Source organism: Corylus avellana, chromosome ca3 (genome assembly GCF_901000735.1).
Source record: "Corylus avellana chromosome ca3, CavTom2PMs-1.0".
NCBI lineage: Eukaryota > Viridiplantae > Streptophyta > Magnoliopsida > Fagales > Betulaceae > Corylus > Corylus avellana.
The window spans coordinates 30,877,304-30,892,418 of record NC_081543.1 but is presented as its reverse complement, the minus strand read 5'-3'; the positions used below and the strand labels follow the sequence as shown (position 1 = coordinate 30,892,418).

The 15,115-nt window shown below is 38.1% G+C and overlaps 2 protein-coding genes across 2 annotated transcripts in view; both read right to left on the bottom strand.

The window, feature by feature from the left end:
• Positions 1-11,092: 11,092 nt before the first annotated feature.
• LOC132174413 (uncharacterized) lies at positions 11,093-13,801 on the bottom strand. Its single transcript, XM_059586074.1, has 8 exons — positions 13,711-13,801; positions 13,400-13,608; positions 13,065-13,211; positions 12,792-12,884; positions 12,594-12,695; positions 12,288-12,485; positions 11,966-12,155; positions 11,093-11,139 (listed from the first exon to the last, which is right to left on the bottom strand). The coding sequence occupies exons 1-8, from the start codon at positions 13,799-13,801 to the stop codon at positions 11,093-11,095; spliced, it is 1,077 nt and encodes a 358-aa protein (XP_059442057.1).
• A 343-nt stretch (positions 13,802-14,144) lies between these two features.
• Positions 14,145-15,115, bottom strand: part of LOC132174412 (aluminum-activated malate transporter 10-like) — an 11,244-nt gene continuing 10,273 nt past the window's right edge. Inside the window, exon 7 of the mRNA XM_059586073.1 lies at positions 14,145-14,282. Coding sequence (XP_059442056.1) covers positions 14,145-14,282 — 138 coding nt within the window. The remainder of the gene's footprint in view (positions 14,283-15,115) is intronic.

Genomic DNA, 15,115 nt, shown 5'->3' with positions numbered 1-15,115 from the left:
GGTTGTTAAAAATTTTTGACAGTAGGGAGTTTATTGTAGTTTCGATTAACCCAGGGAGTCAATTTTCGAAAAAAAACACTAAAGGAGTTTTTAATAAAAGCGCATTGACCTAAGGAGTTTATATATAATTTCCCTAATTTATTTGGTTGCCCCAGACGAGTCTTCATATTTTAAAATCACTACACTTGCATGATTACTTCATATTTTAAAATGATATCATCATGTTTTTACAAATTGTATTTTTCATCATGCTAAAATATTTTTAAATTAAAAAAAAATGCAATTATCTTTCTCTTGTCTGCCACTCACGGTTTACCACGCCAGTTTGAAAATTTTTCGGGTTCATTTGTTTGGCTTTCTAGAACTTCTCATTGACAAGATCCTTTTAGTATATATGCTTTTAGGATTTGATCTCTATCATTAAGATTGTAATCAGAAATTTTTGTTAATAAGCTTATCAACTCGTAGATTTGTTAAATTTATCTCGACTCGGCATCATTTAAAATTTCACTAGAGCTTAATAAAATCACTGTTGTTCTCCATAATCTGAGCTAACTATAATTATATATTTCATATAATTAAAATTTGTAACAAAAACTATATATATATAAACAATAAATTTAATTGAGCAATCTAAATATAAGAGGCTACATAGACTTTTTATTATTTAAAAATAAATCAGTGTACAATTTGATTACATATCTCAAACTTTCGAAAATGAGATTTAAAAAAAAAAAAGAAAAAAAAAAAAGAAGTAGAGTAAATAATGTTCGATATCACACTTTTATTTTTCAACTATCTCAATACTAACGTGATAGTTAAAATAAGGAAAATTTACTTTTTACCTCCTCGAAGTTGGCAGCGTTTTTTAATTCGACCTCCAAATTTTCAATTTTTTCAATCTACCCCCACAAAGTTTCAATTTTTTTCAATTCAACCATTTCGTCAGTCAAAGTTGTTTTGACTGACGGGATAGTAATCACGTGCGGTGCACATGATCACTTATGGCCTTTTCGTACCCAAAATACCCCCATCCCTTCTAAACGCACGCACGCTTGTCAATGAAGAGAAAAAGCTTTATCATCATCAATGGGTTCCAATGGCCACTGTGAAACATCCACATTCCTCCCTTTTTGCTTATCCTCTGTTCTATAAAACCAAAACAAAGGCTAATAATGGGATTTGTATCTCAAGTGAAATTTGGTATAACATAATTTTACCATGAAATCTCAATGCCCCTAAGATCAATTTGTTCTTGATAGGCTTCCAAAGAAGAGAGGTCCGGGTGTTTGCGAAGGGTGTGGGGATGTGAGGTTCTGGCCATATGTTTCAGTTGCGCGGGACTTCCTCGAGCTTGAAGAAGATGTTGAGCACCACGTCGTCAGAGAGCTTCGAGAACATCGTGTTCGTCATTGTTTTGATCGATTATTATCGGGTTTCATTCTGGATTCGGGTAGATTTAGCGAAATGGGTATGGCTTTCTCGTGAATTCATGAGATGGGTATGGGTTGCTTTTCCTCGTCGTGAATTTTAAGAGAAGTATGAGTTCGGTTTTGCAGTGTCCTTTTGCTTTTCCTTCCAACATTTTCTCTGGAAACAAACAGAGTATTGAAGCAAACAAATCTTATTTCTTGTGAATGAGAAATGAAATCAATGCCAAAAAGTGTATTACTTTCAACTAATCCTGAATAACCAAGAATCCAAAAAATCGAAAAAAAATAAAATAAAAAGACGAATCCCTTTTGCTTTCCCTTCTTACATTTGCTCGGGAAGCAAACAAAGCATCTACAGATGTTGCTAAAGGCAAAGAAGAAGAAACAGGGATGGGGTTATTTTGGGTACAAAAAGGTCATAAGTGATCACGTGCACCGCACGTGATCACTGTTCCGTCAGTCAAAACGGCTTTGACTGACGGAATGGCTGAATTGAAAAAAATTAAAACTTTGTGGGGGTGGATTGCAAAAATTAAAAATTTGGAGTTCGAATTGAAAATCGCTGCCAACTTTTGGGAGGGGGGGGGGGTAAAAAGTAATTTTCCCTTAAAATAAAAAATAGTAGTTTCTCGCATTCCTTTATTTTAAAAATATCAAAGTATTATTTATGTCTAAATGATTTAATATTAATTTTTTTTTTTCTTTTGTAAGTGTCCAAATAACAAACAAATTATTTATATTATTTCTTATTAAAATTTGATTCCATTTTAGATCGGTTTAGTTGATTTCCAAAAAAATAAAAACTAAAAAGGGAAAAATATAATTTAGCCCCCCAAACTACCAGCCATTTGCGATTTAACCCTCAAATGTTCAAAAAGTAATAAAGTAGCCACCCAAACTACCAATCAATTGCAATTTGGCCACTCCATTAGTTATCACCGTCAAATAGGGTGAAAAATTCAATCAAACGTCATTTTGTTTATGTTAAATTACTAAAATGTCATTTTGGGAAAAAATGATGTTTTTTTGCTTGAAAAAAAAAAAAAAAAAAAAAACCCTTACACTTACCAAAACGACGTCATTTTGGTAAGTGTTTAATACCCTAAAAACAGCAGCCCACGCAGGTTTTCTTCTCCACTTCCCTTCTCCACGCAGCAGCCCAACCTCCATGCGGAAGCTCAATCTCATGAATCGAATATGTGCAGTTGCACGAGGCAGTTGAGGGCTTTTACTACCACTATGGACAAGGGCTCCTTATGATCTCGCAATTTGTGCATATATGGTTGTATGCATGTGTAGAAGCCATTTTTCATATGTAAACACCATGAACGAGCTACAGATTGGATAGATGAAAGCAAAGATGAAAACAGGGTGTTAAACAAGGGTTCTCCCCTGTAGGTCTTCTATTAGTGTCCCGTTCTTTTTCCTTTGAATTGAGGGGTTCGGTTTGCATTTTTAAGAAATTACAACACACAAGGACATGGATTCACTTGGGTTGTCCCCATTTTGACCAGATTTCATTATCACATCATTTTATAGGGTATTCGGGTATGACCCGATTGGTTTTGGATGCCTTATGAACAAGAAATCAGTGATGGGAAGCCTTCAAAGTCAATCTGGGTGTACTGGGGTTGGAATGGTGAAGATTACCCCCGAATTTCCTTTCTATTTGAGTGATTCTATGGATGGTCTGGACTGGTTAGATGGAATTGAAGATGATGAAGTTGTTGGGAATGGTGCTAAAACCTCTAAAACTCGCTAGGGAACTCAGTTGCCTGCTTTTTCTGGTGCATTTACATCTGCTCAGGTGAGGGAGGTGATGAAGAGCCCGGTCTTCAGTGAAGATGAATCATCTGACAACTCGTTCTTGATTGATTTGGGTCAGAGTTCATTGGGGTCTGACAATGCAAGCCATGGAGGTTGGGCCGCTGCATGGAGAAGGGAAGTGGAGAAGAAAACATGCGTGGGCTGCTGTTTTAAGGGTACTAAACACTTACCAAAACGGCGTCGTTTTCAGTAAGTGTATAGAATTTTTTTTTTTTTTCAAACAAAATGACGTCATTTTAGGGGCTTTTTTTAAATTGATTTTTTTCCCCGAAAGGGCATTTTAGTAACTTAACATAAACAAAACGACGTCGCATTGAATTTTTCATCCTATTTGACGTTGATGACTAACGGAGTGGCCAAATTGCATCTAGTTGGTAGTTTGGAGGGCTACTTTATTACTTTTTGAACATTAGAGGGCTAAATCGCAAATGACTGGTAGTTTGGGAGGCCATTTTATATTTTTCCAAAAAAAAAAAAAAAAACAGGTTGGTTGAGTAAGTTGAACATTTGGAATTTTGGTGGACTTGTGGTTCTTAGAGCATCCGCATCAAGCTCTTGAAAGTTTAGTTAAATTTAACTTTCAAAATGTATTTTTTTAGATATAGCTAGTCACTATTTAAGATTACTAAATATCAAACTCTCTAAATATTTTTCTACTTTAACTACATATTATTTTTTATTGGTAAAACTAACTACCATGAAACTAACACAGGAGAATAATAATAATAAAGAAGACTTATTATTTATGTTTTAGTTTTCCATTTTCAATAAGGATTGGGGTTTTCATTTCCTATTAGGATTTGTTTTCCTTTTCCAATTAGGTGTGATTTTCCTTTTCCTTATTAATTTAGGAGGTGCCTAGCCTATATAAAGACATCTAGTCTTTGTTATTTTTAATCCAGTTTATACTATCAATTAAATTTAAGTTTTTTAGAGTTATTTCTCTGTTTACTTATTTGGGGCACTTAGAGGTTTTCTCTTCCTTATTTGTTATTTTCTCTCTTCCTGAATTCCCTTTTCTATCTTCAAATCTTAGTTTCTGCTGCTTTTATACGCTGTCAGAACAATCCTAGTTATGCCCGGCGTCAATTGGTATCAGAGTTTAGCGTCTTCTTGGGGTGAATTTTTCATCAGTTTTTATGGCTGGTGGTCGTGGTCGGCGTGGGCAGGTTCGGAATGAGGAAATCCCCTACCATGAATGCATTGTACGAGAAGTGACGATTGAAGATTTGGAAAGGCAGGTTGCAAAGTTAACCCAGTGTCTAGTGGCACAAAACTTGGAGAGGGATCGCGAGATGGATGATCGCGATTCAGAATCCAATTTTGAGAACCCGTATCACAATCCTATTCTGGGTCGGGAACAACGTGTTCGGGATTGGCGGCATGGAGACTTAGGCTTCAAAGTTGAGCTTCTAGAATTTTCAGGTACTTTACAAGCCGAAGGCTTCATTGATTGGCTACATGAGGTATTGAGGATCTTTGATTATAAGGACGTTCCATATCGTATGAAGGTGAAGCTTGTCACCATCAAACTAAAAGGTCGTGCATTTGCTTGGTGGGAGCAGCTAAAGCGATCGCGAGATAGACAAGGCAAGCCAAAGATTTGTGATTGGGAGAAGATGAAGGGACAATTTTTACCCTTCGGATACACACAGACATTATTTCAGCGACTTCATATGCTGAGACAAGGTGCGAGATCTGTTGATGATTACACTGAAGAGTTCTACCAGTTGGTTGCTCGGAACGACTTGTCAGAGACGGAGGAGCAGTTAGTGGCGCGGTACTTGGGCGGTTTGCGGCAGTCCCTACAAGACGTCCTTAGTCTCCACTCAAGTTGGACTGTTTCTGAAGCCTACCAACGTGCCTTGACTGTAGAAAAGCAGCAGGCCAGGAATAATACTAGATCTACACCGAGAGGAGATCAAAATACACGAGGAACCCATCCTCAAGAACCTAATCCTAATCCTCAATCTACGCAAGGTCAGAGTTCCAATTCCAACATTTGTTGTTTTAGATGTGGGGAGCCCGATCATCGATCGATAGATTGCCGAAAATCTGCTAGCAGAATGGGTGAGAATCTCTTAATTGAGGATGAGATAGTAGAAGAGCAAGTCGACATCCGAGATCCAATTTTTGATGAAGGTAATGACGGGGATATTTTTTATGGAGATGGGAACGAAACTCTTGTTGTCAGAAAAAGCTTGCTTACTCCAAAAGATGATTCTGAAGAAGACTGGTTAAGAACCAATATCTTTCATACCACATGCACAATCGCAGAACAGGTTTGCAAGCTTATTATTGACAATGGTAGTTGTGAGAATGTGGTGTTAGAGGAAGCAATTAAGAAGCTTTAACTAAAGATTGATTGCCATCCAAAACCATACAAATTGTCATGGTTAAAAAAAGGGAGTGAGGTAATAGTAGATAAGAGGTGTTTGGTCTCCTTTTCAATTGGTAGAAAATATTTTGATAATGCATGGTGTGATGTAGTGTCTATGGATGCATGTCATTTATTATTAGGCAGGCCTTGGCAGTATGATCGAAGTGTTATTTATGATGGGTGACGAAATACCTATACCTTGAGCATCAAAGGAAAGAATGTGGTATTAGCACCTCAACAAGAAAGAGTCATTCATGGACTTGTGATTGAAAAGGGCACTAATCTCCTATCAATGTCTCGATTCCTGGAGGAAGCAAAAGAAGAGGGAGTTGTATACGCCTTGATGCCATGTGAAGAAGGTGCCAGCGTAGATGATGAAGTGTCTATAGAGTTACAAGAGGTGCTTACAGAGTTTGCTGATTTGATGCCAGAGAATCCACCCCCTGGTTTACCACTCATGAGAGATATACAACACCACATTGACCTCGTGCCTCGGTTAAGCTTGCCAAATCGACCAGCTTATCGCCATAGCCCAAAGGAATCTGATGAATTGCAACGCCAAGTGACAGAGTTGCTAGAAAGAGGTTACATCCGAGAGAGAATGAGTCCATGTGCAATTCCTGCTCTCTTAGTTCCGAAGAAGGATGGGTCGTGGCGTATGTGTGTCGATAGCCGAACCATCAATCGAATCATGGTGAGGTATAGATTCCCGATTCCTCACTTAGATGACATGCTAGATTAGTTAGCAGGTTCTAAGGTTTTTTTTTTTCCAAAATTGACCTTAAAAGTGGGTATCACCAGATCAGAATTAGGCCTGGAGATGAGTGGAAAACAGCGTTCAAAACGCATCATGGGTTGTACGAGTGGATGGTCATGCCTTTTGGGCTATCCAACACTCCTAGTACATTCATGAGGTTCGTGCATCAGGTGTTGCGGCCTTGCATGGGAAAGTTCGTTGTTGTGTACGTTGACGATATTCTCATCTATAGCTCCTCGCAGGAGACACACTTAAAACACCGCGGGGAGGTTCTTGACACGCTACATAAAGAGTGTCTATATGTCAATCGGAAGAAGTGTTCCTTTCTTACTACTACCGTCACTTTCCTTGGATATGCTGTGTCTATTGATGGTGTTCATGCAAATCAGTCTAAGGTGCAACAATTCTAGAATGGCCAACACCCAAGAGTCTACATGATGTCCGAAGTTTTCACGGATTGGCATCATTCTATCGACAATTCATCCGAAATTTCAGTACATTGATTACACCAATCACAGAGTGCTTAAAGGGTCGAACTTTCCAGTGATTTGAAGAAGCCGATGCAAGCTTTCAATTGGTGAAGAAGAAAATGACAGAAGCACCTGTTCTCGCTCTTCCAGACTTCGAGAAAATTTTCGAAGTTAATTGTGATGCATCTGGCATTGGCATTGGTGGTGTCCTAAGCCAAAAGAGACGTCCGATTTCATTTTTCAGTGAAAAGTTGTTAGGGTCCAAAAAGAACTATTCCACCTATGACTTGGAGTTTTATGTCATTGTACATTCTTTGAAACATTGACGTCATTACCTGGGGTATAAGGAGTTCATCCTTATCACTGACCATGAGGCCCTCAAGTATATCAATGGCCAACAGAAGCTTAGTCGCAGACATGCCAAATGGGTTGCTTACCTTCAGGAGTTCACTTTTTCTTTACGGCACCAATTAGGGAATTTGAATCGAGTTGCTGATGCTCTGAGTAGGAGGGTTGCACTCCTTACTACAATGCATACCAAAGTTGTGGGTTTTGACACTTTACAAGAGTTGTATATGGAAGATCCTTCATTCGGGAAGATATTTGCCGAGGTATTTGTATGTAAGAGCAATGATTATGTTACTCTTAATGGTTATCTATTTTGAGGTTTACAGCTATGCATTCCGGATAGTTCATTGAGGGAGCAAATAATACGAGAGTTGCATAAAGAAGGTCACTTTGGGCGAGACAAAACCTTGGCCTTGGTCTCTGTTGTGCAAATTTATTTAACTCGCAAGTGCACGAATTGATTGTAGTTTAATGAATTGCAAGTACGAGGTTGAACCCACAGGGAATTGTGTTTTTGAAAGAGCAATTTATATCTAAACTAATTAAATCCTAATCTAGTTCCAAAAAGGTTTTGAATTTTGTTTTTTGAAATTAAAAGACAAACATAAACTAATTAAAATAAACTAAGAGATAAAAGACTAAGGTTTGTGAATTAACACTCATCGAATCATAACAACATACTTCCATGTTTATCAATATTAACTGAAGTATTCACAATTAAAATCTTAGATATGTTTTACTATGCTTCAAACAATTAATCAAAACCATCTCATGTATCCATTCATTGCACAAATCACAAGAGGAATCCAATATCAATTAAATCATCAGATGAATCCGTAAATTACAAAAGATATCCAATCTTAATTAAAATACCAAATATATCCGTAGAACAAATCACAAGGGATATCCAATTATTTAGGCAAATAAAATCAAGCAATCAATTATGTGAAATTATCTTAAATCATCAAGTGTATCCTTTAATTACAAAAGATATTTAAGAATCACTCCACACATTGAAAATAAGTAAAATAATTAAAATATTAAACACAATAAAATCAGATAAATAAAGACTTACATGAAAGTATTGATGTTCTTCATCGGTGAGGCTTCATCCCCAACCATAGTTGGGATTTTAGCACCACATAAAAAATAAAACCTAAATCTAAAGAAATGAAATCGGTATAGGATTTGTCCAGATTTGTTTCCTTTAATTGAGGGGCGATTTTGGCATAGTAACCGTCAGAATTAGGAAAATTCTATTTCACGACGAATAGTAGTATTTTGAGTTAGCTTTCCAATACCGCTTGAATCACTTCAATTAGATATTTGAGTGGAAAGTTACAATTAAAATATTGAGATGTGTGCAGAATCTAAATTTAAATCCAATCCGAAATTTTATCCAATTTGAACTTTAATCCAATCTGATCTTTAATCCAATTTAACATTTTCTTGGATTTGGTTAGACTTAACCATATCATCTAGGCCTTCTCAAAGTATGCTTTCTTCTAAACTTTGCATTTTTCTCTTTAAAACTGTAGTTTTTCTTTAATGACCTACCAAACACTAAAAACACAAAACTAACACAAAATATTAAATAACGACACAGCTAAATGATTAACTAATGTAAATAAAGGGGTCCAAATATGTAATATTTGGCACTTATCAGTCTCATCAGACTATTATTGGCCCAAGCTAACTAGTGATGTGACACGTTATGTGGAACGGTGTTTTATTTGTCAAAGGTCTAAGGGGACCTCAAATGCGGGTCTATACACCCCATTACCAGTGCTCGATGGCCCATGGCTTGACGTCAGCATGGATTTTGTTTTAGGGTTACCTCGCACTCAAAGGAGCATGGATTCTATTCTTGTGGTGGTTGATCAATTTTCCAAGATGGTCCATTTTGTTGCTTGCCGGAAGACGATGGATGCTGCCCGAATTGCTCACCTGTATTTTCAGGAGATTGTTCGCTTGCACGGGGTTCCAAGATCTATTACATCGGACCGAGATACAAAATTCATAAGCCATTTTTGGAAGAGCCAGTGGGAAAAGATGGGGACCAAGCTTAATTTTAGCAATGCCTACCACCCCCAAACTGATGGTCAAACTGAGGTGGTAAATCGAAGCTTGGAAAATCTTTTAAGGAGTTTAGCTAGAAATAAGCCAAAGCAGTGGGGCCTGGCTTTGTCACAAGCAGAGTTTGCTTACAACCGGTCCAAGAATAGAACGACTCAGTTGAGCCCTTTTGAGATCGTGTATGGGAAAAACCCATGGGGAGTGCTTGACCTAGCACCTATTTCTCGTATTGGTCGATTGAGTATTAAGGTTGATGAGATGACGGATTATCTCCGAGGAGTTCATGACTAGGTCAAGAAAGCAATAGAAGATAGCAATGTCAAGTACAAAGCACAATCCGACAGCCACAGACGCAAGGTAACTTTTGAGGTTGGTGATTTAGTTTGGGCTGTACTCACACGTGATTGTTTCCCTGTTGGTGAGTATAACAAGCTATGGGAGAGGAAGATTGGGCCTTGTGAGATTCTGCAGAAGATAAATGACAATGCATACCGACTACGTCTTCCAAGTCATTTAAAGACCTCTGATGTGTTCAACGTGAAGCGACTACGTCTTCCAAGTTATTTAAAGACCTCTGATGTGTTCAACATGAAGCATTTGACTCCATGTTTTGTTGATGCGGACAAAGACAACTTGAACTCGAGGGCGAGTTCTTTCCAACCCGAGGAAACTGACACAAGTGAATAATAATAATAAAGAAGACTTATTATTCATGCTTTAGTTTTCCTTTTTTCAGTAAGGATTGGGTTTTTCCTTTCCTATTATGATTGCACTACAAAAAAAATAAAAATTATTGATGGAGGTTTACTGACGTGTCAGATGACCTGACACGTCAGTAAACACTCCTGACGAGGCCATCCTGACGCGTGTAAGGCGTGAAGAATGTGAGTGTCTGGAAATGGGAATTTCTGACTTGCCAAAAATGGCACGTCAGGAATTCCTGACGTGTCAATTTTTGACACTTCAGGAAATGCTGACGTGTTGTATTCAACACGTCAAAAAGAATTCCTGACGTGTCAATTTTTGACTCGTCAGGAATTCCTGACATGTGAATTTTTGACACGTTAGAAATTTTTTTTGACGTGTGAACGTGGCGCGTCAAATATTTCTAACGTGTGGAAAATTTGACACGTCAGGAATTCCTAACGTGTAAAATAATGACACGTTAGGAATTACTGACGTGTAAAAAATTAACACGTTAGGAGTTACTGACGTGTCAATTTTTGACACGTTAATAACTTTGGTTCGTTTTGAAATTTTTTTTCCCTCCTCCCTATATTTTTTGTGATTAATTTCAGGACTATACCCGAATTTTGTGTTACGATTAACCTGATATTCAATCTATCCATCAAATCCGTGCAAATAATATACAATTTTTCCATCAAATAACATACATCATATCCATTAACAGCAATCACAAATTATCCAAGAAAACTAACTTCAACACATCATAATATCACAAATAACATAATATATATACACCAATCACAAACTATCCATCAAAACTAACTTCAACACACCAAAATGACACAAATCACAAACTATACACCAAGACTAACTTCAACACACCAAAATGACACAAATAACATAATATACACCAATCACACAAATTATCAATGAAAACAAACTTCAACACACCAATTTGTCACATACTAACTATATATACACCAATCACAAACTATCCACCAAAACAAACTTCAACACATCAAAAATGACACATACTAACATAATATACACCAATCACAAATATAATTACATCAACTTATACACAAGTGTGAATGGCCTAAAATTCTCAACCAGACTATCGATCATTGACATCCATAGCATCCTCTCGACGATGTACATTACCTGCAAATGATAAAACAAACAATATTCACCAATAAAACAACCACCAAACAAATAAAATCCACTAACTGCAGATGATAATACAAACAATCATTGAGCCCGAATACAAACAATCACGTCGGTAACGTGAAAGAAAAATGATTGAATATTCACCCAACTCAGTTGCATGTTAATTCTTCCACAATAAATGATATAACTAAAATATATAAAACTTTGAAGGTAGCAGAAAATTCATATAAAAAACAATAGAAAAACATTAAGTCAATATATATATGCATGGTCACAGAGCAATCAATAATATATAGACATGAGAGAATGAACTTCGTTTTTCTCATGGCAATTATATGAGACATATGATATTTTGAATTTTTCCATTGCAATTATAGAACTTCCATATAGGTTATTAATGTTGGGGATTCAATGGAAGAGATGATAAACACAAAGGAAAAGCACTCTCTCTAGCATTGAGTGCATTTATATCTATTTATATTTAGAGTTACAAAATTAAGTTTATGAATAATTGTTCTTGATGAGTTTGATCTGCATGTATTGCTTTGTTCCATGCAGTTATATCCATTTATATGTGCATGAATAACTCTAAATAATTATCTCAACCAACACTATTTCATAGTATACCAAATTGAAGCCAACAATTTAGAAGTTCACCAAACCAACCATGATATATAAACCAAATTTAACCAAGAGTTACAACATCATTAATTATTTAGAATGACTACAACATATCCAAACTCTTAATTTAGAAGTTCATATATATATATATATATATAGACAGTTCTAAAACTAAATTGACTACTAACAAAGGTCATACCTGATCCACTGTCGACCGACGATCGCACCATCGCAACGGGTGGGGAAGCACTGTCTGGTGGAGTGTACAACCGCATCAGCTCCTCGAGTTGGCGGAAACGGGCATCAAACCTTGCTTGACGTTCAGCCTCCTGTTCAGCTACCTGTCGAGCTATCCGCGCATTGTTCTCAGCCATCTGCTCCGCCACTTGCTGAGCTACCCGCGCATTGTTCTCGGCCAACAACGCATCTATCTCTTCCTTGTGCTTCGCCCTCTCCGCCTCAAGCGCTCTATCAAGTGTGTCTTGTGATATCGTGGAGCACCTGGCGTTTTCTGACCTTGCCTGTGACGGTGTATAGTATGAGCGAATGGTCCCCCGCACAGGCAGAATATTTGGTCCAGCCATCCGAACCCTACTGGCATACTCAGGCTTATTTCCAATTGCCTGGTCAAATGCATCGTTTGGCGCCCACCTTACCGTTCCCTCTGTGATGCTAGACGATGCTGTAGGGTCGGTGGGTATAAGCTCCTTCATCTGTTCCTGTTTGTCACATTAAATATTGAGTCAGTGGGGCGCACAACTGTTAATCGAAAATAATTTATCAAATATACAATCAAGACAATATATGAAAGGTGAGTAGTAGCATACACATCTCTCCTTCACAATATCATTCGGATATGAACCGTTCTTCTTTGTGTGTGAACGGACGTAATTTTGTGCCCGAGTAGGTTGATGGCCCAAACGTTCGGCCTGCAGATAAAATAGGACATACATATACCATATTAATATATAAAATGATGACATGTACGTTCACATCTATAAGAATAGGATAAATTACACACTTACCTCCTCATGTGTCAACCTAGCATAACTCTTTGATCCGGTGCAATGCGGTGAATCATTTAATGCTCGCAATGTCTTCATTTTCGCCGCATACTCCTACACAGTTAACACTTTTAATATGTTAATACTAACACAATTACGTACAATTAGGGTCACTACACAACACAAATAGTTTAACTCATGACCTACCCTATTCTCCTAGGTACACCATCTCTCTAATAATATATCCAAGTCGACAGCATTGTACTCTCCCAGCCTCTGTCCCCCCAGTCTTGCCCGTATAGTGTCCGGAGTATCTTCCTCGGTAATGACACAAATTTTTTTAAGATCATGCCTCCAAGTCCGCAGCTTGGAGCCCATATCCCGAAATGCTTCATCCTTGACGGCTTCCAAGTTGTACTCGGGCGGGACGAAAAAGTATGCCTGCACAAGATCAACATTAACAAATTAAAAAAACTTAAAATATGTGTATATGCATATAGATATAAACACGCATATATATTTGCAACTTAGAGCGTATATATACATATATACATTACGAGTGTTTGACATATTATTAAAAAACATACCATCAAGGCGTCCCAAATATCCTCCTTGGTACGGTCCGGTACCTTCGACCAATCGTCCGGTATTCGGACAAAATTGCCGCTCCTAATTATGTCTCCGGTCATCCGCCTAAACCTCACGGCGCTAAATCCAACTGGCTGGAATGATGCATTGTACTCCAGTATGATCCGTTTCCCGGGGGGGACTCCCGGCCGCCTATGCGAGTCTAGAATGGTGCATACCTCGATAATGGTGTTTCCTTTAGAATCGGTACCTAACAAATTTAAAATTAGAAAGGTAAGTTATTTCGAATTCAATATTAACTTACACGTAAATTAAAACATAATATGTACGACATTAGAGCATATACACTTACTTATGGTCCGGACCTGCCGAAGGCCTAATCGGTCGCTGGGAGCAGGGTCGGTGGGCTGCAAGTCATCAGTGGCCTGTGCCCCACCAACCATGTCTTCTTGGGCCTATGTCTCTGCATCCTCCATACCTGCTTTGCATTTTTTTAGAATGTTTAGAATTCTCTGAAGTTGTAGTTGTAGTTAAATATAATTAATATTGCACCAATATAGTTAAAAATTTTCAAACTTATGAATATTTAAAAAAAAAACAGGCGGGCGTACCTGCGCTATGCTGGGTGTCTAGCCGCTCGACGTCACCCTCAGAACACTGTCGTAACTCGCTGTCCCGGTACGACCCAATCCGATACCTCATCTGCGCCATGCCTACCCGACTGTATGGAGCATGTACAGGGGTCTCCCCTCTCATAGTACCTGGAAGGACTGGTCTATATCCTTCCTATATCCCTAGAAGCTGAGCAACGTCTTGTTGCTCGCTGTCATCAAGTTGGGCTGCTGGAGACCCAGGCGATATCGACTGCCGCAATACGGCCGAGCCCCTGCGTGCTCTCTTCTTCCCCCTTGTACTCATGATACCCTGTGAAAAAACACCACAAACCCAATTAATTTCGTATAAAATGTATGAAATATTTACTACCTTAAGTATGCATGACTCATAATGGTACATGAGATATATATCAGATTTTAGCATATGCACAGCTTAATTAAGTGTGTTGATGTAATGTGCATGTAGTGACCAACTACCAATCTAAACATACATATAAAATTAACTATACAAATATATATACATACACTTCGGTTGAATCTAAGTCGTGTCTGACGTATTCGATATGATCTTGTATATCGTGATCAAAATTTCTGGGCAGTATGAGAAGCTCACACTCGTGGTAATTGGCACATGAATCTGGATGTCCGTCACCCTGACCAACGTCGTATATGTTTCTAGGTTTGGTTGTTACTGCGCAAGCCCAATCTGGGCACCTATCATCTTATACGTAAAATACATGGTCAACTTGTAAAGTTAGCACATACGGCTCATCAGAAACTAGTTCTCCCGTGTGGACAAGGTTTTTGAAGTTGACAAGTACTATACCATACTCATCCACCTTGTACCCCTTGTCCCTGGTGTTGTCTACCGAATCACACCTAAACATTACGTACTTAGTCATGTCGTAATACTCAACCTCAAATATTTCCGTTAACTTCCCGTAGTACGTGTCGCCATCAAGAGTCGGCACACACACCCCGCTGTTCGGGGTCCTCTTTCCGGCATCAGATGCAATAGTGCGAAATAGTTTGCCGTTAACCACATATCTATTGTATCTGACTGCTGCCTCCCTCGGCCCTCTACAATGCATGACCAATTTGTTACCAAGTTTCTTCCTAGATCGCTCGTCCAATCGATCGACC

Coding starts and splice junctions, on each gene's coding strand:
- LOC132174413 (XM_059586074.1), bottom strand. CDS start 13,801: ATGGTTGGTGGGGCACAGGCCACTGATGACTTGCAGCCCACCGACCCT. Junction 12,696..12,791: donor CTAGGTTGACACATGAGGAG/GTAAGTGTGTAA, acceptor TTTTATCTGCAG/GCCGAACGTTTGGGCCATCA. Junction 12,156..12,287: donor CATACTATACACCGTCACAG/GCAAGGTCAGAA, acceptor CGGGTAGCTCAG/CAAGTGGCGGAGCAGATGGC.